Source organism: Neovison vison, chromosome 13 (assembly GCF_020171115.1).
Source record: "Neovison vison isolate M4711 chromosome 13, ASM_NN_V1, whole genome shotgun sequence".
NCBI classification, from domain to species: domain Eukaryota; kingdom Metazoa; phylum Chordata; class Mammalia; order Carnivora; family Mustelidae; genus Neogale; species Neogale vison.
Genome location: NC_058103.1, coordinates 99635312 through 99659867, shown reverse-complemented (window position 1 = coordinate 99659867; position 24556 = coordinate 99635312). Strand labels below are relative to the sequence as shown.

At 41.3% G+C, this 24556-nt stretch overlaps 2 protein-coding genes across 5 annotated transcripts in view; one reads left to right on the top strand and one right to left on the bottom strand.

Annotated features, from left to right (window-relative positions):
- The window catches only part of AAGAB (alpha and gamma adaptin binding protein), a 51090-nt gene extending 50819 nt beyond the window's left edge, over positions 1–271 (bottom strand). Inside the window, exon 1 of one of the 4 annotated variants that reach the window (XM_044230107.1) lies at positions 129–271. In XM_044230107.1, coding sequence (XP_044086042.1) covers positions 129–201 — 73 coding nt within the window. In that variant the 5' untranslated portion in view covers positions 202–271. The remainder of the gene's footprint in view (positions 1–128) is intronic. The other 3 variants (XM_044230109.1, XM_044230108.1, XM_044230110.1) reach the window with 3 other exon arrangements.
- Positions 272–369: 98 nt separating this feature from the next.
- Positions 370–24556, top strand: part of LOC122894649 (IQ domain-containing protein H-like) — a 70825-nt gene continuing 46638 nt past the window's right edge. The window contains exons 1-4 of the mRNA XM_044232408.1: positions 370–518; positions 8420–8542; positions 9972–10066; positions 17842–17959. Coding sequence (XP_044088343.1) covers positions 468–518; positions 8420–8542; positions 9972–10066; positions 17842–17959 — 387 coding nt within the window. The 5' untranslated portion in view covers positions 370–467. The remainder of the gene's footprint in view (positions 519–8419; positions 8543–9971; positions 10067–17841; positions 17960–24556) is intronic.

Genomic DNA, 24556 nt, shown 5'->3' with positions numbered 1-24556 from the left:
CCCGGCACAGTGGAGGAAAAGCCCCGGGCCCGCGGCGACAAAGGCCGACAGGGAGACCGCGGTTCTGAGGCCGCAGCCCGCCGAGACTGGGGTGACTTGGATGTCGGCCCAGGAGCCCCGCTACTCACGCTGGACCAGCCGGTCTCCGGAGAAGGTGGAGGAGCAGCTGGTGACAACCGCACAGGGGACGCCAGCAGCCATAGCTGCGCTCGCGAGCCAGTTGCGTCCGAGAGCCGCTTCCGCCTTGGGCTATACCACGGCCGCCGGCGCGCGGGGGAGACGCGCAAAAAAGGGCGCGTCGACGGAAGGAACCGGCTGCTCTGACTCCTCCCACACCCCCTCTTCCGCTCCCGGCGTAGAACAGGCTGGGCTGCGCGTGGAGTTGCCATGGGGACGGGCGCTCCCGACACCCGGCTTCGCAGCTCGGACACCGCTCCTCGGAGAGGTGGTACTCCCAGGCCCTAGCCATGGCACAGGAGACTGAGAACTACGACCCCATCGGAACCATCCTCATCCAGGTGGGAAACGGGCCCTTCCGGGCCCCGCCCCAGCTAAGACACTTCCGCGCGAGGCCCAGCCGTACCGATCCACTGGCGTCCACGCTCTAGGAGTACCGTCCCCAGACTGCCTCCTGCGTGCAGAGGGTACGGCCCCTCCGAGACTCCCAAATATGCCCACCTAGACCTCCGCTGCGAGCCTAACACGCCCCACCCCCCACCCCTGACGTTTCGCTTCAGAAGCTCGACCATTCTGCCTCTGGCAAAACTCCAAAACCATACACCTCACCCCAGAACCTTAACTTCCGAAAATCCATCTTACACTGAGGCAATTTTTTAAAATGTTAGTTCTGAAAAATTGGAACCCGTGATATGGGGCAAATACAAGTCAGACACTTTGGGGAGATGATAAGAAATCTGGAGAGAAGTTGAAATGGGTAAACCACTTTTCTTAGGCACCTAAATTTTTTGGATCTGAAAGTACCTTGCAAATAAGTCTTGGGGATGTATATACAACATGGGGACTGTAGATAATAACACTGAACTGTTAAATTTGAAAGTTGCTTAGAGAATTAATCTTAAAAGTACTCATCATAATAAAAATTATAACTGTGATTATGGATGTTAACTAAACTGGTGATCATTTTTGCTGTTTATACAAATATTGATTATGCTGTATACCTGAAATATAATGTTATATGTTGATTATATCTTAAATAAATAAATGAATTAAAAGCCCCTGGCTTGGAAACACACAAAGAAAAATATACTAAAGATAACTTGGATTGCCTAGCAAGTTAAATAGAGTTTTGAATATAGAAATGTGCCACCAAAAAAAAAGCAAAAACAAAAACAAAAACACCCCCTGGAAATGACTCTTTCTAACCTAAGGGGGGAAATATAAAAAAAAAGTCTTAACTTCTCCAGTATAACTCAGTTTGTGATAATTATACTCATATTTTTCCCATAAAAATTTTGTTCTTTCATATTTATGTATGGTAGTTTTAAAACATTTCTGCATAAATCATCACTTCTAACTGGTATTTAGCTCCATTTGTCAGGGCTTGAAGTAATTTGCCTAAATTCACTCTATTTGGACTCTCACTCGGATCGGCAGTGGATTTTCCTGCCAGGATGTTGGTCTCTTACCTCTCATCTAGGAGAGACTGCTTTAAATGCGTCTTTTTCAAAATATAAACCCTTAAACTCACCAGTTTCATAGAGTTCCCCATTATGAATAATACCCAAATCTTCTTACCTCATATCTGTTATCTTCTGCCACTAGCACCCTAGATGAATTTAGCAAACTGCAAAGTCTGAGGGAACATTCCCCCCAAAACTGCCCTCGTTTCTACTCCAGCCTAAGTTCAGAAGCCCCAGAGTCAAGCTCACTTCAGGCCTGCTATCTACAAATTTGGGGGTCCCTGACCATCTTCACACTGGCTGATTTCTAGAGCAACACAGAATTCAGGAAAATGCTATGCTTCTAATTACAGTGTTATAACACTGAACGGATACAAATTAAAGCCAGCCAAGGAAAGGCATGCATAGGGCAGCATCTGAAAGGGATCCAAATGGAGCTTCCAATCATCCTCTCCCTGTAGAGTCATGGATGGCTTTATCTCCTCCCAGCCATGGTGTGTAACAATATACCCAGAATATTGCCAATTAGGGAAGCTCGCCTAAGACTTTGATGTCCAGAGTTTTTACTGGGACTTAATCGCACACTGCCCAAGTTCTGACCTTTCTTCTGGAGCCCTTCCCAGAGGTCACACTAATGCCTTTAGACTCCAGTTCCTCTAGAGGTTGGAACAGATACCATGTGGCTCAAAGCCCCCAGCATAAATCACATTGTTAAATTATCTGGTGACCAAAGCCCCCAAGCAAAGACACTTATCAAGCAGGACTCTCCAAGGCCCTAGAGATCACCTCCCAGTATCCAAGGACAAAGGTCAGAACTCTCATTGGGAAAGGCTGATTCTTTACTACATATACCCCCTCTAAATGCAGGGCCCATGTTTACAGGCTCCGAACAATTGGAACACTAATAGAAACTCCTACCCAGAAACAGCCAGTTTTCCCCCACAGCACACTTTGTGTTGACTGTAAGAACAATTAGGTTATTCCTTAGTTTTCTCTTATTTTCTCCAGACCTGGAACATCTCTAAAAAAGAGACCAGAATCCAGGGAGAATTCTCTCACCTAATTTCACACTTTCCCTTAGGAGAATTCTTTTCCCAGGGCGTCTCCCCTTGTGGTTTGGAATAGTGTAGAAAAGGGGATCGGCTAAAAAGCCAAAAGCCTTTTCACTTCAGAGTAGGATCCAGAGATAGCTCTTTGGTCAGCCTAGGATACAACATTACAGGGTCAGTGTCTGTCATCATTAGATTATAAAACAGAGCAGGAGAGCTAAGAACAGTCACATCCATGTTGCTCAGTACGTCTGTCTGCTGAAAAGGGTTATTCTGGACAGAGTAAGTGGACGGCAGTGTAGAGAGAGCAAGCCTGCGTGTTACCCTGATTACTGAGGCTGGTCTCTGGACTCAGTAGAACATTCTCCCTGGTAATAAGGAGAATATACATAACAAGGAAATAAGGAAGCCTTTCCCTACTTTCTCACCGAGTCCGGAGCATCTCTGACATCCATGACAGCACGGATTTCACTTCTACCTGGGGCGATGATTTGTGTCCTTCAAACAGGCTACCAATAAGCAGTACCTCTAGAGGGAAGCACTTTGTGGGGTGTCAGAATACTGAGGACTGACCTTGGCAATGACATTCTTCCAGGTGGATAAGTTTAGGCTAATCATTTCACCTCGCTTGGCTTAAGTGTTCTCTTCTGTAGGATACAGAGCGTGAATTAGATCTACCTCTGACTCTAAATTGACCCAATTTACCAAAGCTACAAAAATTTCTTTTTATCACAAAGTGGTCTTCCTTAATTATCAGCCTAGGCAATCAAATTGTTTCTATCAATTTATATATGTTTGATATATATAAATTATAATAATATAATAATATACTAATATATCATAAATTTATATATATAGAATATATATATACACACACACAAAGTTGCCAGAAAACAGAGGCACTTCAAATCTCTACCTGCTTCACCTTAAATGGGTATATCAGGCCTGTGTTTCAATCAGATACATTAAACAACTTTTTATTTAGACCAGGGATTCTCAAAGAGTGGTCCCAGGACCAGTGTCTTCAGCACTGGCTGAGAACTTGTGAGAAACACAAATTCTCAGACCTCATTCTAGACGTATTAAATTAGGAGTTCTGGGGGTACCCTTGCAGTTAACTGTGATGCATGCCCAATTCTGAGACCTTCTACCTTAGATAGTATTGTAAAAATATAAACTGTAATATAATTTCCAACAAAAATCCCAATAATTAAAGCGAACAGTATTTGCTGGATATTGTGCACAGTTCTAAGTGTTGTACATATTTTAACGCATTTAACCCTCTACAACAAAACTATCCGATAAGGACTATTATTATTTCACATTATGGAAAAAAACCATCAAAGATGAGTATTGCGGGCAGACCCCTATACATAGAAAAATGCAAATGATCTCCTCAAACATTTTCAATCTATCAACCCAGTATAAAAAAGAAAATCTTAAAAAAAAAATTCTTCCTTTGGCCCTTTTGCTCCTCTCAATATCTAAATCCTTCCTTTTCCACTGAATTTTCACCAACCTTTAGCTTTGTATAATTATAAATACATGTTTGTATATTTGTAGATATTATGCACATACTGGTTAATGGTTAGGCATGAAGGCTTTGGATTCAGACTGCCCGGATTTGAAGAGTTCCACCAATTAACCAGCTAACTTACCTAGCACAGGGTACTTAACCACTTTAAACCTTGGATTCCCTCAAGTAAAAATAAAGATGATAATATGAAGTCCCCTGTAGGAGTCTTGTAAGGGTTAAAATATTGGGTAACATATAATGTGTAACACTCAATAGATGTGAGTTGTTATTAGATCTGGTCTCTTGCCTTTTAATATTTCTTAGTTTTCTGTTCATTTCTAAGTCTTTTTAAGAGGAGCCTGCTTTTTACTGGAAGATAAGGAAAAGTTTAATTTTAGCCTGTCTTTTTAACCAGGCATACTCTATTCTTAACTAAAACTTCATGGGTGATGCTATAGGGCAAATGAGGTATGCCTCGTTTCCCTGCTACACCTGGATCTTTCGGAGATCCCATTTTACGTAGCACAGAATTAGGTCCATTGATCCTGAATGACTGGATAATGATCCCCTCATTAATTCATTCTCCAGGAATGTACATCCCCTTTAAAACTGAAGGGAGCTGCACTAACACACACTATTATTTAGAAAGCACAATAGGTGATACAAATTGATAAAAAAATATTTTGATGAAATATCTAAAATACTTGAGAAAAAAATCTTTAAATACAGATAGTCAGCGTTCTAATTATAAACTCATTGTGTGACTTGTTATGAAAACATGCGCTTTGTATGTCTGGATTTCCTAGGACATACAAACATTGAATATTCTGTCCCACTGTCTGATCTCATCCCAGTGCCCATGTTTTCATTTTTGATTCAGGACATGTGATTGCTATCTCCACACAGAGTTCTACTAGGCAGCCTTTTGTTAACTATTTAACTTTTTTTACTTTTAATTCTGTCATTCAAAACTTTTATGGTTTCAGGTGGATCTTTCCTCGACTGATCAAAACAGTGGGGTTCTAACTATAGTGATGATAATCACTGTTATAATTGAAACAGTAGTCCACTTTATTGACAGTGAAACACTCTGCAGTAATTCTGCTAGGCAGGAGTCATATTTAGCCCCAGTTTACAGAAGAAGAAACTAAGATACAAAGAGCTGAAGTAACTTGCCCAAGAGGAGAGAAAAACAGGTCATGGCCTGTTTGTAAAACAGTGTTGAAGAAGTGGGGTTGTATGTCCGGGAGGTTTCCTTGGTGCTTTCTTTTATTGATAACTCTTACAAGCTTTCTGTTTCGACTTTATTAATGATCATGTGATATCTTTTTATTACATCTTTTAAAATGCTTACTTGACCCAACTCTTAAACAAATGTTTGTGCAACAAAGGTAATCTAGTTGCAACCAAAATTAGCTTTTTAATTATTATTGGAAATCCTGTTTCCGAAATCCAACCGTTTTATGTTAACAACAACTTTGGCAATATTGGAACTAATCAACTGCTTGGTATCATCGCTATCTTTCTTATCTACTCCTCCATCTGGTTTGCCAGGAGCATATAAAAAATGAAGGCCCGCAAGTGGGCAAAGTGCGATGAGAATGAGTCAGCCAAACTCTATCTTTAACAGAGATGGATAAAATACAATTATGGAACTGCTTTTGACAACATGGAATCTGGTTGCATGGCTAGACTTCTAAATTCTAGAGCAAATCTTCACTGCATTAAATCTTTCAAAGCCCTCTCATTAAGCAGCCTTGTCCCCACACTGTCCTCCAAGTAGGAAATATATGGAAAGCAATGCATTTGATAGTCATAGAGATAATGGGGAACATGTAACATTTCAATATGGTAGACAGGATCCATTTGAAGAAAGAACAGATTTAGAACTTAATCTTTGTTCCTACCCAAGTCTGGTGACACATTTCCTACAGTATTTGTCTCTATTGTAATTACTATACAAACAGATGGGTGGTTATTGAGAGGGGAGAAGAAAATATCTGGCAAGAAAATGAAAAACTCTTGAGGAAGAGGAAGAGAGCAATTCAAATCAATGAACATTTATTAAGTGCCAGTTATGAGCAAGGAGTTTCACTGGGCTTGACAATTCAGAGGAAGAGCGTCAACATTTGTTCAGTGCACTCCTACGTGGCTGGCCCTGTATGAAATTCTCTCTGCACTTGAACTCATTTTATTCTGGCCACTATTCCAACAGGTAGCTATTTAGCCCCCTTTCAAGAAAGCACCAAAGTCTCTCAAACCCTAAGTAAATGTGTCAGGCTCTGTAAAGGAGGAAATAGGATTCGAGTTCATATCTGCCTGGTTCCAAAGCCTACATTGATTCAGTTCCACACACACATATTGCCTTATTTTTATTCAACAATTTAATGAGGTAGAATAACTTTTTTTTTCATGGTAAAGAAATCAGAGAATATGTGATGACATGTGTGGACATCATGCGACCATCGATAGAGCAAGGAATTATGTCCATTTGCCTTTTACTGGGCCCTCACTATGTACTAGACTTGTTACATATTATCTCATGACTCTGGGTAGAAGTGTAATTGCCCACACAGGGCAGATAAAGAAATCAGCCCTTTGGTTCCATGATAAATAATCCAGGACAGTTTCACTTCCCCCAGTTGTTGACAGGCATAAATACAGAATGATATGTGAAGTTACAAATACCACAAATAATAGAGCTACAAGAAGGAAATGTAGTGCATTCTAAGGAAGAACCAAGAAATGTGGGTCTGGAAAGTGGGCCTTGCCTTGAACCATCTCTTTGTACTTTGCAAATGCCTTTAGACAATAGATGGTAAATCAGCTTGTAGCAGTAACTTGGACAAAACAATGGAAAGAAGTACATCTTCATCCTTAGTGCCTACAAGCAAACAGTAGGTGTGTTCTGATTTCAATCTGTGAGCCCTGAAGGCTTTCCATGACAATTTGTGCAGAGCACAAATGACCAGATGTGTCTACCAGACTGTGATGCCCATCAGTGAAAAGATGCAAATTCTGATCTTTTGAATACTTGGCTTCATGGGAATTTTCCAAAGTAATCGATAACACAGGCTGGGTCAACGTTTGTGTGTCCAGTTATGCTAAGAGAGGAAAGGTAACTGTTTCAAAATGCCTTTAGCAACCCAGTCTGCAGATAGTTATTGGTGTGACTATTGATGAAACAGGTGTTGGGTTCATAAATTTGCATAACAAAATGTTTTTCTTGTGGCAGCAACCCATACAATAATTGGTGCCATCTGTATTTATGTATTGAAGTTTGGTTTCTGATATGAATGCAGAGAATCTTGTGATGTCTAATCTCATAGCACCCAATTTCCTGGGAGGGTGATTGACATCAGAGAGATGTTCATCATTTCCAAAGAGAATACAGATTGGAGGAAAACGTTGAAGTGATAATGCACGCTGCTTTCTCTTCACCGATCATTTCCATTTCTGACTACGTAAAACGGAATCAAGGCCACACACCTACAGAACTGCTTCTTCAAGAGAAGTACATGGGGAAGATCCAGCCAGAATGGAAAACCAAAGGGCCCTGTCAACCTATTTACAATTCCCTTTTGAAAGGCTCTGCTTGCTTGCTTTCTTGCTTTGAGAGAGAGCGCGCGCGAGTGTGCGCATGAACAGGGAGGGGCAGAGAGAGAGGAAGAGAGAGAAATTTCAGCAGATACCATGCTGAGAACAGAGCCCAGTGGAGGACTCGATCTCACAACTGTGAGATCAACGACCTGAGCTGAAACCAAGAGTCAGATGTTTAACCGACTGAGCCACAGAGGCACCCCTGAAAGGCTTTGCTTTCACTAAAACCTCTCATTGCTAGAACTTTCCTGTTTTCTTACCTCTTAACCAGTAAGTAGACATCCGAGTTTGATGCAAACTTCGTATCAGCTCATACTTCTTACCAGCTATGGAGCTGAAGGGATTTGAATTGTAGTTTTTGGATTTGTTTCTAAAGAGGGGAAGGAAAAGGAGTAAAACTGTATGAAAGCTTGGTTTCTTGAAATCTGAAAGACAATAATGCAACATTCTAATAAGGAATATCTTAGAATCATGAAGACAGTCCTTTCCGACGAACATCCTAAAATCTAGGTTGTCTCTAGACATGCAAGCAAATTGCAAATCTTAAAATAAATCATTGTTTCAGTGAATTCTGTATGTATTCTTTCAATATTTTATATTTTTTATACCTACAGGTCCATGAAGACCTTTATCAGTTAAAAGAGAAATTAACAAATTTCCCACTGGAGGAAAAAGGAGAGGCTCTAAACATTCAGAATCTTGAAACCGCCATCAAAAGGACTGAAATGGGATTAAGAGTGAGTAGAGCTTTAGATAGTAAATAAAGCACTGGAAGGAGACAAAGATTCCTCCAGAAGAAAAGGAATGTTGTTCCCATAGGACCCTGTATAATTCAGTAACAGAGATGGGCTTCAGTTGGTCAGCAGCTTTCTCATTCTGTCCCTTTTATTAAAGTTACAATTATTAACTGATCGGTTTTCATCCTGTCACATTCCACAAAGAATTTAAGGTATTGGGAATATAAGATTCTGCAGTGACAACCCCTAACATGTGGTTTGATAAAAAGCATTAAGAATTTTTAAAATAACCATTAGTCTAACAATAGTCCCAACAAAAAAGGATTCAAAGCAATACATTGCAGAGAGTTGCTATCAGATCCACCGGGATTCTAAAGAAAAAGAGTTTATTTTCCCTAAATAGCTTACATATTTTGAGATTAGTCATTTTGTGATATTATAATCCAGTAGATAAATCTAAAGAGATGTACCAATTTTGGAAGGGTGTGATAAAGGACACAGGGACTTTATCATTATAGATGGGTTGAAGGGCAGAGGAGAATCCAGTCTTCAGACCAGGATAATATTCACTTATAAAACAAGGATCTAAGGGCACCTGGGTGGCTCAGTCAGTTAAGCGTCAGATTCTTGATTTCAGCTCCAGTGATGATCTCAGGATCGTGAGTTCGAGTCCCGCATTGGGCTCCATGCTCAGTGGGGAGTCTGCTTGGGATTTTCTCTCTCTCCCTCTCCCTTCACCCCTCTCCCCCTGGTCACTCACTCTCTCAAATAAATAAATAAATCTTAAAAAGAAAAAAAAAGAAAGAAAGAAAGAAACAAGGATCTATAGCACATGTATCCAAATAAGGACCATCTCCATCTTCGAGACCTCGAACTGTCACTGCCTCTGCTCTGGCCTGAGACTTCCACTCTCCCACATTGTGAGCTTCACAGCCTAGCTCCTCAGGCTGCGAGAGATGTGGTGTGTTTTGTTGCCTCATCGAACTGGCACACCATTGTCCTATATACCTTGACAGTGAGAAGGCCGCGCTCAGCTGGAGTCTTTGGGTTGGCCATTTTGAATAATCTGTTACCGAAGGGTCAGATTCTTGCCCCAGATGCTTCCTTGAAATCCCTATTACTCCATATCTGTCCTGCCTAGTAAGCTTACCTGGCTAAGCGATTTACTGATGGTTGTGCATCGTTTAATTTGTGAAGAGTGCTACAGGTCATTCAAGCTCTGAGTCTCAATTGTTTATTATGTTTTTGGGGATAAAGTCATTTAGCCTCGAGATGCCCGATGATACCTTAGGCACGCAATAAACGCATAGCATCTTGTGTCTTTTAACTTAATTACACAATTCAAAGCCTTACCCTAAGGAAATAAAGTAAATTAGCTGAGTATCTTAAGTCCACTATAAAGGCCTAAACTTTAACTTTCCTATAACAGATTCACATCGAGAAGTATTTAAATGTCGTAAACCATCATGTGTTAACAACGCCTATTGATGGTGATAATTTATATTCTCCTCGGGCTTCCAAGTGGTAAGTAAAATAGCCATTTTGGAGTCCTAAATAAGTACAATAAAAAAAAATTAACTTTTCCCACTCAGGTCAGGTGACGGTAAAGACAGAATCTTCTTGGCTTTGTTCATATCTATCCTACGAATTTCAGCAGTTTTGTATAAGAAGTTAATGGCAGAATTTGAACTTTGATGACGTTTATTCCGGGTTACTCTTCTTGCCTTCTAATACTTGACACCATATCAATTACTTCAGGGTCCTAGTTTTGGTGTTACAATTTTTTTTTAGTAAAAGGTATCCAAAATTCAACACCTAAAGGAAATATTTTCAAATTATTTTTATTAATATATAATGTATTACTTGCCCCAGGGGTACAGGTCTGCGAATCATCAGACTTACACACTTCACAGCACTCACCATAGCACATACTCTCCTCAAAGTCCATCACCCAGCCAATCCATCTCCCTCTCCCCCCACCAACCCTCAGTTTGTTTTGTGAGATTAAGAGTCTCTTATGGTTTGTCTCCCTCCCAATCCCATCTTGTTTCATTTTTTTCCTTCTCTACCCACTACAGACCCCCGCCCTGCTTCTCAAGTTCCTCATATCAGAGAGATCATATGATAATTGTCATAAAGGAAATATTTTAATGCAAACCCATTTTTATGCTATTAAGATCACATGGTACTTTCTTTACACTTTTTAACATGTTTTTTTTGCTTTATTATAAAGATGATTTGGGTATCCAGGGTAAACAAACAAAAAATAATAAAACTTATTTGAAATATTCATAATGTAATACATCCTAAGAGAGGATTTATTAAAATTAGGCTTGAGGGGCATCTGGGTGGCTCAGTTGTTAAGCGGCTGCCTTCGGCTCAGGTCATGATTCCGGGGTCCTGGGATCGAGCCCCGCATTGGGCTCCCTGCTCAATAGGAAGCCTGTTTCTCCCTCTCCCCCTGCTTGTGTTCCCTTTCTCGCTGTCTCTGTCTGTCAAATAAATAAATTAAAAAAAAATTAGGCTTGAGTTAGAGAGAAATTGCCTTGCCTTGCTTTGGAACCTCTTACAAGTTGGCCTCCTGAATTTGTGTATATGTAGTGTAAGGTTGTGCTAGGCTTAAAAACCGTATAGCCCTATTTGCATTGTAAATATATACTAAGCATAGGTGAGTAGTATCAGATTGCGAGGTCATTACAGAAATAGTACATAAGGAAACATGGAAATCTATAGACCTAACCAAGTTACAACATTCAGTAGTGGAGAGCAGAACCTTGAGGACATCTGTCCCTCTTTCCCCCACATAAAGAAGTGTCACAGGCATCCATCATCCACTATAGAGGCAACCTTTCCCTCATCTGACTAGTTTTTCATCATTTATATCTTTAATTTTTTAATCTGGGAATTAAAAAATGATCTGGAGGGACAGCTGGGTAGCTCAATCATTAAGCGTCTGCCTTTGGCTCAGGTCATGATCCCAGGGTCCTGGGATCGAGCCCCACATCGAGCTCCCTCTTCAACGGGAAGTCTGCTTCTCCCTCTGCATCTGTCTGCCATTCCCCCTTCTTGTGCTCGCTTGCTCTCTCTCTCTCTCTGATAAATAAAAGCTATAAAAGAAAAAAAAAGAACTGAAAATAGGTTAATATTCATAATCTTTTAAAACAAGGAATCTGTAAGGAAAATAATGGAAGGGATTCTTGGAGAAGAAAATATTGCAGGTCAGTTTCCCAACTTATGTTGATTGGCTCTTAGTTTGAAATCAAGGGAACCCTACAGGCAAGATGTGAGGCCTTTGTAGATAGATGGCAGTCGACAATCTGGGGTGGGCTATGGCCAAAGACTGAACATACAAGCAGCATCAAGCAGGAAAGCCTCAGACTTGAGGGGTCTGGGAAAGCAAACCAGAGAAGAGATGGCTGACTGTCATGAACTCTGATGAAGTTCTGGCCTGTCTCTGGCTTTCTCTTTGTTCTTCCATCCTGACAAAGAACAGAGAGTCTGGGCTGCCCAAGTTATGATAGCTGAAAAGAGAGAACTATGTAGCAATTATAGCCACAGAGAACAAAGCATAAAGGTTCAGGCAAAGACCTTTCTTCTACACTTCTTCCCCCTTGCCAAGGACTGTCCTTGCCCCTTATAGGGTCTGGAAGAGTGAAAGAAGACTTCACCATTAATTGGGCTATGGAGCTGGCTTCCAGAAGTAGTCCTTGGATCCTTTCCTTCCTATTCAAGACAATAGTACGATCGCAGGTCCTCCTGGCAGGGAGATGGGAGCCTGGCACATTTGTAGAGCTGACAAGCCTGCAGGAGTATTTCTGTCCTGGCTGTGGGTGTGTGCTGCTAAAGTAGCCCAAGCAACTTGGAAATGAAATGAAATTATAGGAGCCAGGTCGAAAACTGGAGAAAAATCCAAAGTAGGTCTTTAAAGTAAGCAGGCAAGTCCTGGGAGTCCGAGTGGGAGTCACAGGGAGTAGCTCAGGGAGGAAGAGAAGCAGCAGCAGGAGACGGAAATGGAAAACAGCAGAGCCAGGAGATCAGGGATTGTTGTCTGTGACCAGAGTTTTCCCGGGTCGATAGTCACACCGGACTCTGAACTTGCAGGGGTTCCCAAGAGACTATCACGAATAGACTTGGCATCAGAGTCTATGTTCTGGTGGGAGTTTTCTATGCAAAACTGTTTGCGGAACCCAGAATTCCTTCAGGTTCTTATGCCTGAGGGCAGTGGGACTGGCCAATTCATTACATTTTTCTTCTGAGGTTCCATTAACTAAAGTTCTCCGAATACCCAAGTAAGAAGGTGGCTTTTCATTACTGATGCCCAGACACTCACTGAGGAACAGGTTGCTTATCTCAACACTGCTCCGGAGGCCAGAGGAGGAGACTTAGCTTATCAGAGTCTTGAGCTGGAACAAGCTGGACCTGGCCTTTTATCCCACATGGCCACTGGTTTAAAAAATGGAGCATGCATCCATCACATGTATTTACTTACAAATTGTATACTTATCCTAGGGAGTGAATACATTATAAAATATAGAAACAAAAGTACATTTAAATAATGAGACAAGATGAAACAGTTCAAAATATTTTACTTTATTAACAGCACAAAATTTTCTTTTGCTAAAAAAGTTTATTAATTATAATGTTCTGGTTCTTTTATCTTATCAGTCGTGATGGCTTTATATTGGCTGTAGCTCATAGCCTGAAACAGACTCTGCACTTCGTGGGGCTTCAGCATGGTTGTTGGTTGAACGGGAGTCTGGAGTTCAGTCAGTCTTCGGGACAATTTTTAAGTTGGTGGTTGGGGGTGGAGATTTGGCAGACGTTTCATGAGTTTGATTTGTTTATCATCATTTTTGCTCTCTAGTAGGCTGAAGAAAAGCTCAGGCTATGAGTAAGTGTGTATTCTGGCATTTTCTTATTTTTCACTGATGCCCATTTTCATTGACTTCAAAATACAGTCTGTTTTTTTTTTTTGCAGGAACCTGTCCATTTTCTCAGGCTCAATTGAAAATTAATTAATAGAATCCATACACACACTCCACAAGTAAACTCCGGAACATTCTAACGCTGTAAAAACACATCACACAGACCCCCGCTGTTGGTGCCTTTGTTGGAGTCTCCACTCCCAGGAGGCCTCCAGAACCGCAGGGGACATAACCACACGAGGGATCCAGGAACAAGCTGAATATTAAATAGTAGCACCAAGTAATTTCTTATTTCTATTTCTTATTTTACATATTTCTTATCTGGTGTAAACAGAAGTTCTTATACTCTCCCTACATAACCAATGGCCTTCTCTTACGGATCACTGAGATGTGGGCATCCTATTTGAGAGACCACAGGTCTAGAACAATGGTCCTTAAACTTTAGTTTCCAAATCCTTTTTTGCTGGCTCCCAGATGGTCCTGGAATTGGTATTTTAACGAAGACTCCTGGTTATTCCTAATGCAGATAATTTGCGCTTGGAATCCCCAGGACAAGCATAACCCCCTGGAATCAGTATTCTTTTGGCCACGTAGAGGGTCTGCCTCTATATGATCAAAAGCCTGGTCCTGGAAATTCAGCTACCCCATTGCTGTGAAGGGTTGGAGTAAACCTTCCGCGCTAGGAATGGGCCAGAAGTGGGACCTGGCCCACAGGCCGGTGGGACTGCCATTGTCTGCTTAAACTGTGAGTGTGCTGTAGGGTGTGTCAGAGGCCCAGGAGTCCAGAGCAGCAGCTCCATCTGAGAGGGGATGCCGTAATAAGGACCACGGATCCCTGTTGCTCCTTTGACCGCAAGCACAGTTGCTATGAGTGACGGAGAATCAACACTGTTCAGACACCTGGGGCCTCATCCCATCCATGGAAACCCAGGAAATCAGGAGAGTTCATTCCAAAGGACCACCGTCCCTGGGTATACCTTAAAACATAATTTAGAACCGACCAGATACAATCACCATCATCTTCATTTTCATCGTTATTGTGATTTTCATCATTGTCGCCAATAGCTTCCTAACACTTGACAGTTTGCAAAGGACTTTATGCTACCCTATGAGGCACAAGTTTTTTATCCTTTCCTTTTGAAGATGTGCATACTAAGGGTCCCAGCAAGCCCGGGTCACCCTGGTTGTTGGTGGTGAGGCCCAGACTCAAGGCCAGTCACCTGTCTGCGATCAAGCGGTCTGCCACACCATGGCTGCCTCTAAATCAAGAAGCCTCGTTTTCACAGAAGATGTTTTCTTTCCAGCAAGAAGGGAAAACCTGGTTATTTTGTCCAGTAGAAATAAAAACCAGGAGGGACACAAAGTGGGTAACAATGGATACCAGCAGATGCAAGATTTTCCCAGCCGGTATGCAGAAAACAAGGACGAGGACATTCTCAAGAGTGGCCTATTTGCTCCAAAGAGCTCAAAGAGTTTTTGTATTGTTTTCAAAAGAGGTTCCACTACTATCCCACTTTGACAGTGATACTTCCATGTCAAAGTGTGGTTCTTCCTCTCGTGTGGTTGGCTTTCACAGATTTTATTGCTCCGGTGATAAGGGCTCACACTGCTCTTAACGACCACGTTTTGTCAGTGACACTGGGAGGGTGACTACCGTCTGTACCCACAAGATCAGAACCCATGGAAATCTTCATTGTGTATTCTGTTGTGTGAGGGCTTGAGAAGGGGAAGCAAGAACAAAGCAAATAGATCACAGTGAGCATCAGTGAGAGGGGGAAAAAGAGGTTTGTACTGCATTGTGAATGGCCATCACCAGGTCCATTTTCCTCAGTTGATGAGGAATCCTGGAGCGCATCTGTTGTGGGCAGTTACACCATGGTACATGAATTCCATCTGGGTAGACTGTGACTACAACCTAGTCACAGGGAGAGATAGAGCACCGGGAACAAGACAGGAACACTCATTGGTCTGTGGGAAGGGTAAGGGGAAGCTAACTGTTCTTTCCATTTCTCCGTGGGTTTGAAATTTTTTTAAACAAAAAATAATTTTTTAAAAAAGCAGCATAAAATGAAAAACAAACTGGGAAAACATGTGCAGCAGATAGGACACAAAAATTGCTAATATTCTTTAAAAAAAAAAAAAAAAAAAAAGGAGGGGTCCCTGGGTGGCTCAGTGGGTTAAGCCTCTGCCTTCAGCTCAGGTCAAGATCTCAGGGTCCTGGGATCAAGCCCTGCATCGGGCCCTCTGCTTGGCAGGGAGTTTGCTTCCCCCACCCCTCTCTCCACCTGCCTCTCTGCCTACTTGTGATCTCTGCCTGTCAAATAAACAAATAAAATCTTAAAAAAAAAAAAAAAAGAAAAGAAAAGAAGAAGAGCGCCTGCCAATACAAAATGCAAAAACAACTTACATATCAGAGAGACAGAAATACAGATAAGCAGCAAATGTGTGAAATATACTTACTCTCACAGGGAAGTCAGGGAAATGCAAAGTAAGCAATATATTAACTATTTTTTCTTTTCAGATTAGCACAACCAGATCATTTATACCACCCTCACACTCAGGGCTGATGAGGCGGCAGTGGGATGGGATTGCTGTGGTTCTACTACTGAAGGGATAAGTCGGCCTGAAGTCCTTAAAGGCAATTTTTCAATGGGTGCGAGAAGCTTCTGAAAATTGTCATTTTTAAAATTTAGCAGTTGTACTTCTAGGATATACAGACGCCTGTAGATGAAGTGTGCTGGGAGAAGCACTCACCATTCCTTGGTCAGGCTGCCCATCTTCATATGGTTCTGTGCCCCCAGGAAAATCCCCAGACAGTTGCCGTCACAAGTTTTTCTTGGTTATCCCACCTCATAGGTGAGACAGGAAGACTGGAAGGGGCTGGAGTTAGATAGTAGCTAATTGCCCTTCCTCAGGTCAGAGGGTAATTTTCCTTGAGAGCTGGCCTTTGTTATTTTTTTTTTAAAGATTTTATTTATTTATTTGACAGACAGAGATCACAAGTAGGCAGAGAGGCAGGCAGAGAAGGAGAGAGGAGGAAGCAGGCTCCCCGCTGAGCAGAGAGCTCGATGTAGGACTCAATCCCAAGACCCTGAGATAACGACCTGAGTTGAAGGCAGAGGCTTTAACCCACTGAGCCACCCAGGCAACCCAGGAGCTGGCCTTTAATACAGAGAACAGAACAAAGAACAGAATTCTCTGGGAGTAGTTTGAACCGGTTTCTTTTCCCTCCCCACTGCTAGAGGCAGGAAGGGATTTTCTTCAGGCCTCATAGTGAGAACATGGTGGGGCTCTTAGAGGTAAAACTCAGGAAAGTAGGCCTCCCTCCGCCCTGCCAAGCCTTGGCCCCTCAGGACTTACAACGCTCAAGCTAAGGCACACTGCGCCTCTGGCAGTCTGCTAAGTGGAGGCTAACTGTTCTTGCCCATACCAGCGTCAGCGATAGACATCCTCTCTAGAGCTTTATCCAGGTCTGTGTGTCTGTCTGACTCTGTCTGTCTCTCCAGTTTTCAGGGCAATAGTTTTCCCTGTATCCTTGATTCTCTGATTGATCTAAGAAGAATTGCTTTTCAGTTTGTTCAGCCTTTTTTTTTTTTTTTTTAAATCACTGCCATCCTCCCAATACCTTCCAAGCTCTTTACATGTTGAAGTGAAATCAGGAGCCCACAAACTGCTTTTTCATGATAATTTCACAGACGTGGGCATCACAGTAGAGTCAAGAGATTGAGTCACTGTGGTTGAGTTTAACTGATCTTAATTATGTTGACCATTTTAAAAAACAGGGATTTGCTTTCCGATGAAAAGTTTTAAGACCTACATTCCACACACAGTCATTCTTATAATCTTATTTTGTTTTTGTGCTGCTCACTCGTGGAGCTGCCCACTGCTTAATAAGGAAGACCTTTAACCAGACTTTGATCCTTAAGTCTTGGCAGTTCTATAAAAATAGCAGAAGTTTAAAGACTACAAGTGCTAAATGCTTAGAGACCAGCATTTTGAACTTCTTTAACATTGGCTAATCTGTGATTTGGCTTTACAAAACAAAACACAGCATGTTGTATTTTTTTCTCCCAAGAATGTTTTATAGTGTAGTAATCTGGTCAGTTGTGGGTCATAAAACTTCAACCAGAAATAGACCTTTTTTACATGCAATAGTGGTCATTATCAGATTCAAGTTCTTATGCTTAATAAAACAAGTGCAGGTTTCTAGTGGTAAAAATGCTAAAGTCAGTCTAGTTCACTGTAATTAATAATGGAATATTTCCTGTAAAATTCAAATTAACTAGGAAGCATTGTTTTAAAATTACCAATTTGTAAAGTTGTGAAGATAAATTCGATTTAAAATTTTCTTTTTCTTTCTTTTCTTAAACTTAGGTTGCTTCCAACTGTAATTGATCAGAAATCATTTATTTTCCCTCTAGAATCTGAGGGTAGACTTTGGCAACCCCAAAGACAGCACAGTACATTTCCACATGCCTTTCCAAGAATAAAGGTAGGAACAGAGACATCCATAAAGACAGAAAGGGGATGAGTGATTGGGGAGACTGGGGGGAAGGGCGGTTGGGGAAGGACATCTGAGGCATCTCAAGTGTCTTTTTGGGATGGTGAAATGTTCTGGAATTTGAGAGTGGCAATGATTGCCCAACTCCGTGGCTCTCCTGAACACCACTGAATGTACACTTTAGAAGGGTAAATTTAAGGTATGTGAATTATGTCTCAATAAAGCTGTTTTAGGAAAAAAAAAAAAAAACTTTCCAGAGTAAAGGCAGGAAATTTACTTTGTGTTCGAAATGAGAGAACATGCCACTGTTTTTTCAGATATGTTCATGACACTGTGAGTGTCTACCACACAAGAGCTTTCTTCAGAAAGCAAAATACACGAAGCTACAGTGCCTTCGCATTTTTAAATTAGCAATAATCACGCCTCAGATAAACCAAAGGCTACACTGCTGCCACTGGGCAAAGCTAGAATTTCTGAACAGAGCCCTCCAAGGGAAGTTTCCAGGGGGCAAGGGCTAGAGCTCAAGAGGTTACTGATTGTACCTCCTGGGTGTTCTTGCAATTGGATTCCTGTTCCCACCCCGACTCCCCAGAAGTGGGAATAGCTCACCTCCTGTCAGTGCTTCAGGAACACTAACTAGATCCACCTTCAGAAGGATCCGAGAGGGCATGCTATTATTGTTTTCATTTCACTGATGAAGAAGCCAAGGGACAGAAATGTGAGAGAGATTGTCCAGGAGGACACAGCTAGTCAATGTCAGAGGCAGGACCATGTAACCAGAAACACAGGGATAACCACTGCAGTACCCCTTTTCAGATAATAGATTTGTTGGGGTATAATTAATAGACCATCGAATTCACCCTTTTTAAGTAGACTTGAGTGGATTTTCGTGTATTCAAGTCGTGCAACCATCATAGAGTGCCCTTATTAGAACGGTGTTAGCCGTATTTTTCTTCGATCACACCTGACAAGATCTGTAACTAGATTTTTTTTTTAAATGTCTGTTCTCCCAGTAGAATAGAAGTTTAATGAGGGTGGGAGCCATGTCAGTCTGTTCACTGCCTTATGTTGCCAGGGGACTCTCGATAAAGGTTTGTTGAATGAAGAAATGAAACCACGATGCCCACTCCCCTGTGCAGTCAGTCAGTCTCGGCTCCACGACCGGAAGGTGGTGGAGCCGAGAGCAACGCTCCTCCCTTCCACTCTGCCCTTCATACCCTGAGTCTGCTCGGCCACTGTCTATGGAGTCTTTTGGCACTGTCAGTGCCAAACACTGTCGGAGGCACACGGGGACGAATGATGCCCGGTCCCTACTCTAAGAGCTTATGTTCTCACTGGGGGAGACAGATCATCGACAAGAAAATACCAGCTAATAATAAAGGCTCTCCTGAAAATAAAACAGAATGTCATAAGAAAGGGAGCTTAAGTTCTCACACTTCTTTCTTATTAAGTCTCTGCTAACTGTGAAATATTTTTCCCCCCCTCAAGAATCTCGGGAGGGTCACTGGTGTTCCCAAGTGGAAGATTAGAGCTCTCTCATTTGTGAGGACAATGAAACAACATATCTGAAATTAGGACTATTTAGAGTGTATAGCTGTTGTTGTTATTCCAGAAAAAAATAAAACTATGGCCCAGAAATTTATTTTCCTGAAAGAGTTTTGCATCCTGGCAAATGATCACAACGATAAGAAATCTTATGCGCTAAATATAACCCCAGAGATCTTTTAAATACTGTGAGCATGGGTGAGCTTCATTTAAAAGGGGCACGGACGGTTTCCTACCCTGGCTTTACCTCCAGGGCCTAGATCCCTATTGTTGTTTTATTTCTAATATCGGTGGCATCTGCTTAAAAATGCATAACCGCTGACACACAAGATAGCCCTAATTTTGCATTGTAAACTCAATGACAAACAGTGCTGTTTCGCCAGCTGTTCCTGCAAGCCTACTACACCAACTTAAAAGCTTGTATTATTAAGTAGCAGTGAAATCCAACTGGGATATTACCACCTTTAATTGCCCACTGCCAACCTGTTCAACTAGGTAAACGCCAGTTGCTTCTTTCAGCTCTCTTTCTCCAAAGTAGATAACGATTTTTGGAATTCCATTTCACACCAAAAACTTACATAACAAACCATTAGGAGTTGCTTGATTATAATTAAAAGCCATAATTAAGAATTTTTTGGACAGCTACATGCAAAAGAATGAAACTAGACTGTTTTCTCATACCACACACAAAAATAAATTCAAATGGATTAATGACCTAAATGTGAGACCTGAAACCATATAACTTCTAGAAGAAACAAGGCAAGTAATCTCTTTGACATCAACCTTAGCAATATTTTCCTAGATATGTCCCCTAGGCAACGGAAACAAAAGCAGAAATAAGCTATTTGGATTGCACCAGAATAAAAACCTTTTGCACAGCAAAGGAAACCATCAACACTAAGGCAACCTACTGAATGGGAAAAGATATTTTCAAATGGTAAGAGGTTAATATCCAAAATATATAAAGAACTTATACAACTAAACACTAAAAAAATGGGCATTCCATAAAAACATTTAAAATTGGGCAGAGTGCCTGAATAGTCATTTTATCAAAAAAGACATAGAGATGACCAACAACACATGCAGAAATGATCAACATCACTTATCATCAGGGAAATGCAAATCAAAACTACAATGAGATATCACCTTACACCTATCAGAATGGCTAGAATCAAAAAGATAAGAAACAACCAGTGTTGGCGAGGATGTGGAAGAAAGGGAAGCCTGGTGCACTGTTGGTGGGAATGTATATTGGTACAAACACTGTGGAGGGCTCTATGGAGGTTCCTCAAACAATTAAAAATAGAACTACCATATGATCTAGTAATTCCACTATTGGGTATTTACCTAAAGAAAATGACAACACTCATTCAAAAAGATACATGCCTCCCTATGTTTATTGCAACATTATTTATAATAGCCAAGATATGTAAACAGCCCAAGTGTCCACTGATAAATGAATGGATAAAGAAGAATGGACACACACACATGCACATGCGCACACAGTGGAATATTACTCACTCCTAAACAAGAATGAGATCTTGCCATTTGTGACAACACAGATGGACCTCGAGGGTGTTGTGCCAAGTGAAATAAGTCAGACAGAAAGGCAGGTACTGTATAATTTCACTCAAATGTGGAATCTAAAAAACCAAACAACTGAACAAATACCAGACTCTTAAATAGAGAGAATAAACTGGTGGTTGCCACAGGGGAGGGGGATGGGTGAAATAGATAAGAGGAGATTAAGTAGTACAAACTTGCAGTTATAAAAAGTAAGTAAGTCGGGGTGCTTGGGTTAGGTAAGCACCTGCATTTGGCTCAGGTCATGATCCCAGGGTCCTGGGATGGAGCCCAGAATCAGGCTCTCTCTGCTCAACGTGGAGTCGCTCATCCCTCTCTCCCCCTGCCCCCTGCTCATGGTTTCTCTCTCCTCCCTCTCTAATAAAATCTTAAAAAAAATTTTAAAATAAATAAATAAGTCACAGAGATGAAAAGTACAGCGTAGGAAATAGAGTTAGTAATATTGTAGAAAAAGAATTGTTAATTTTCTTTTATCTTCAAAAAAGCCATATTGTGGTAACTTTTTTCACAGTGTATCTTTGTTCTACATCAGCACCCACTCAACCACTCTTTGGGGCTCCTTGGACTAGAGGCACATCTGTACCTGTAACAGATAAGAAAGGATTGGAAATAAAAACAATGAAGGAGGAAGTGGAGGGAAGAAGAGAAGGAGAAAAAATTTATAGGCCAAGAGAGTACTTGATTTTCTTGTTATATCTGGCAAGCTAATTCCTATACTGTTTAGAGCAAAGGGCCTACTTATAAACATGGAACAGCTGGTATGTCTGTGAAGCAAGGAAGATAAACCCATCCCATTGTTTGAGAACTATTCCCTTTATAAATCCCGTAAAACGGATGCCTTAGCAGTCAAACAAACTTTAAAAAAAAAAATACTGTAATCTAATACAATGCAGCCATGTGTCTAAGATGGGAAGGCTCTGATTTTGTGAATTTGGATCAAATTGAGAAAATGATTTTCAAACTTTGATCAAAATGAAAGTTTTGAGGACTTTGGACATTATGAGGAATCTTATGGTGAGAGATGAAAGCAGGAAAAAGAGCAGGTAAGGGCTGCTTCCCAGACTATTGCTGTGAGTCTTGCCTTACTGAGTGGCGGGTGGCAGGTTTTGCCCAGGAGACGGTAGAGCAGAGCAGGCAAAAGAGAGCACCACAGAAAAAAAAAAAAAAAAAAGAGAGAGCACCACAGTAAGTGAACCATTGTGAGTTCTTTCTTCTCCCAAGAGCAGTGACTTTTAAAAAAATATTGCCTGTGGCTTTTTACTGAAGTGTTTGAAAATACAGACTTAATGACATTTCACCCCTCAATGCTTTAACATGCATCTTTAAAAATGTGCACATTTCAGGGGCACCTGGGTGGCTCAGTGGGTTAAAGCCTCTGCCTTCCACTCAGGTCATGATCCCAGGGTCTTGGGATCGAGCCCCGCATCGGGCTCTCTGCTCAGCAGGGAGCCTGCTTCCCTTCCTCTCTCTCTGCCTGCCTCTCTGCCTACTTGTGATCTCTGTCTGTCAAATAAATACATAAATAATCTTTTTTTAAAAATGTGCACATTCCGTCTTGCCCACAATAACATTATCATACCTAAAAAAAAAGAACAATAATTCGTGAATATAACAAATACTCTGATCATATTCAAATTTCCCCAATTGATCCTCAGATGACTTTTACTGATCCTTTATCCAAACCTGGATCTGCTTATATTCATTGCATTCGATTATTTTATTTCTTTTTTTAAAATTTCTTTTCAGTGTAACAGTATTCATTGTTTTTGCACAACACTCAGTGCTCCATGCAATCCGTGCCCTCTCTAATACCCACCACCTGGTTCCCCCAACCTCCCCCCACCCATTATTTTATTTCTTAAGGCTCTAATAATCCAAAGCAGGAAGACTCAGTTCAATTCATTTCTATAATTGGTGTCCAGCCTAAAGCAGGCTCTGAAGAGAGGACAACGTCATGGTTAGACGTATGGATTCACAGCCTGGCTCCACCATGTCCTATCTGTTCCTTGGCAAGTCACTTAACCTCTGTCTGTGCCTCAGTTCCTCATCTGCAAAATGGGCATAAGGATAGCCCCTACCCCAGAGAGCTGCTGTAAGGATAAATGAATTAACATATGTAAATGTTTATAACAATGCCCCATATGTGCCCAAATGTTAATTCTTATTATTTGCTAATGAATACTTGTCAACCTTAATTATGTACTCACTGTATACCAGACATTTTAGGCATCAGCCAAATCTCTGCTCTCACGGAATTTACATTCTAGTTGGGGTCAGGCAGTCATTTGGGAAAAAAAAATGATTTGCAAAGTAAATATATAGGTTAGTTGGTGAGAGAAATGGGGAAGGAACCTCATAAGGTGACACTTGAGCAGAAATCTTAGGGTATGTCTTTGGCTATTTGGAGGAAGAGCATTTCAGGTAGAGGAAACACAAAACGTAAAGACCCTATCTTAGAAATACAAGTGATGTGGAAATGTTGGGGTTTGGAGCAAATGGTCAAGAGAGAATTCTCGAGACGTCTTCGGGGCAAAGAGGTGGTTTTATTAAAGCTAGGGACAGCACCTGTGGGCAGAAAGAGCTGTGCTGGGATTGTGAGGGGTGGCCCATTATATATTTTCAAGTTGGGAGGGGGTTAGGGGTAGCATAAGTCTTAAAGGAATTTTGGAAGCAAGGTTTCCAGGAACTTGAGGGCTAGTTGTTGTTAGGAAAAGGTCATTTATTACTGTCTAGTAAAACCTTAGTCATGACCCTTCAGATGTATATCAGTGGACCATATGCTTGGAAGATGATTGCTAACATGGATCTTGGGTGGTAGAGATAAAGGAAGTTTCCAAAGGAAAGTTTACATGTTAAAGGAGGTTTACAGGATCCTGGAGGTCAGGCTAATGTTAAGCTAAGATTGCCTTTTGCCCTTAGCAAAGTGTCCTAGAGGAAGGTCACTCTTTCTGTCTCAAGGACTTGTCAATGGGTTGTAGGTAGTAAGAAATTTTAATTTTTCTGGAGGGCACTATGCAGGGGAAGGGAAGTAGGAAAAGTGGGAAGAGGCCAGATGTTGTAGACCATTGTGAGGACTTCCGAATGCTGAGTGAGGTGGGAAGCCACTGGGGTCTTTTCCTGCTATGAGGTAGAAGGGGAAGGGCAGCAACACGGGCACCATTTAGGAGACTGTGTGGGCCATGTTGATGAGATCCTAGCTCATCCTCACAATGCCTGGGGGGAAGGAATTATCATCCCTGTTTCATAGATAAGGAAATAGAAGGTGGGAGATGATTCTAATTTAAAACAAAGTGACAGCAGAACTGGGGTTCAAACGCAGGTGTGTTTGACCTCAAAGTTCTGGCTTTCCTTACCATTATTAAAAAAATAACAAAAAAACTTTTAAGCTCCCTTCTTGTGTTTATCACAGAGAAATTTAAGACCAAAAAAAAAAAAAAGCAAGACAGCAGGACAACTCCT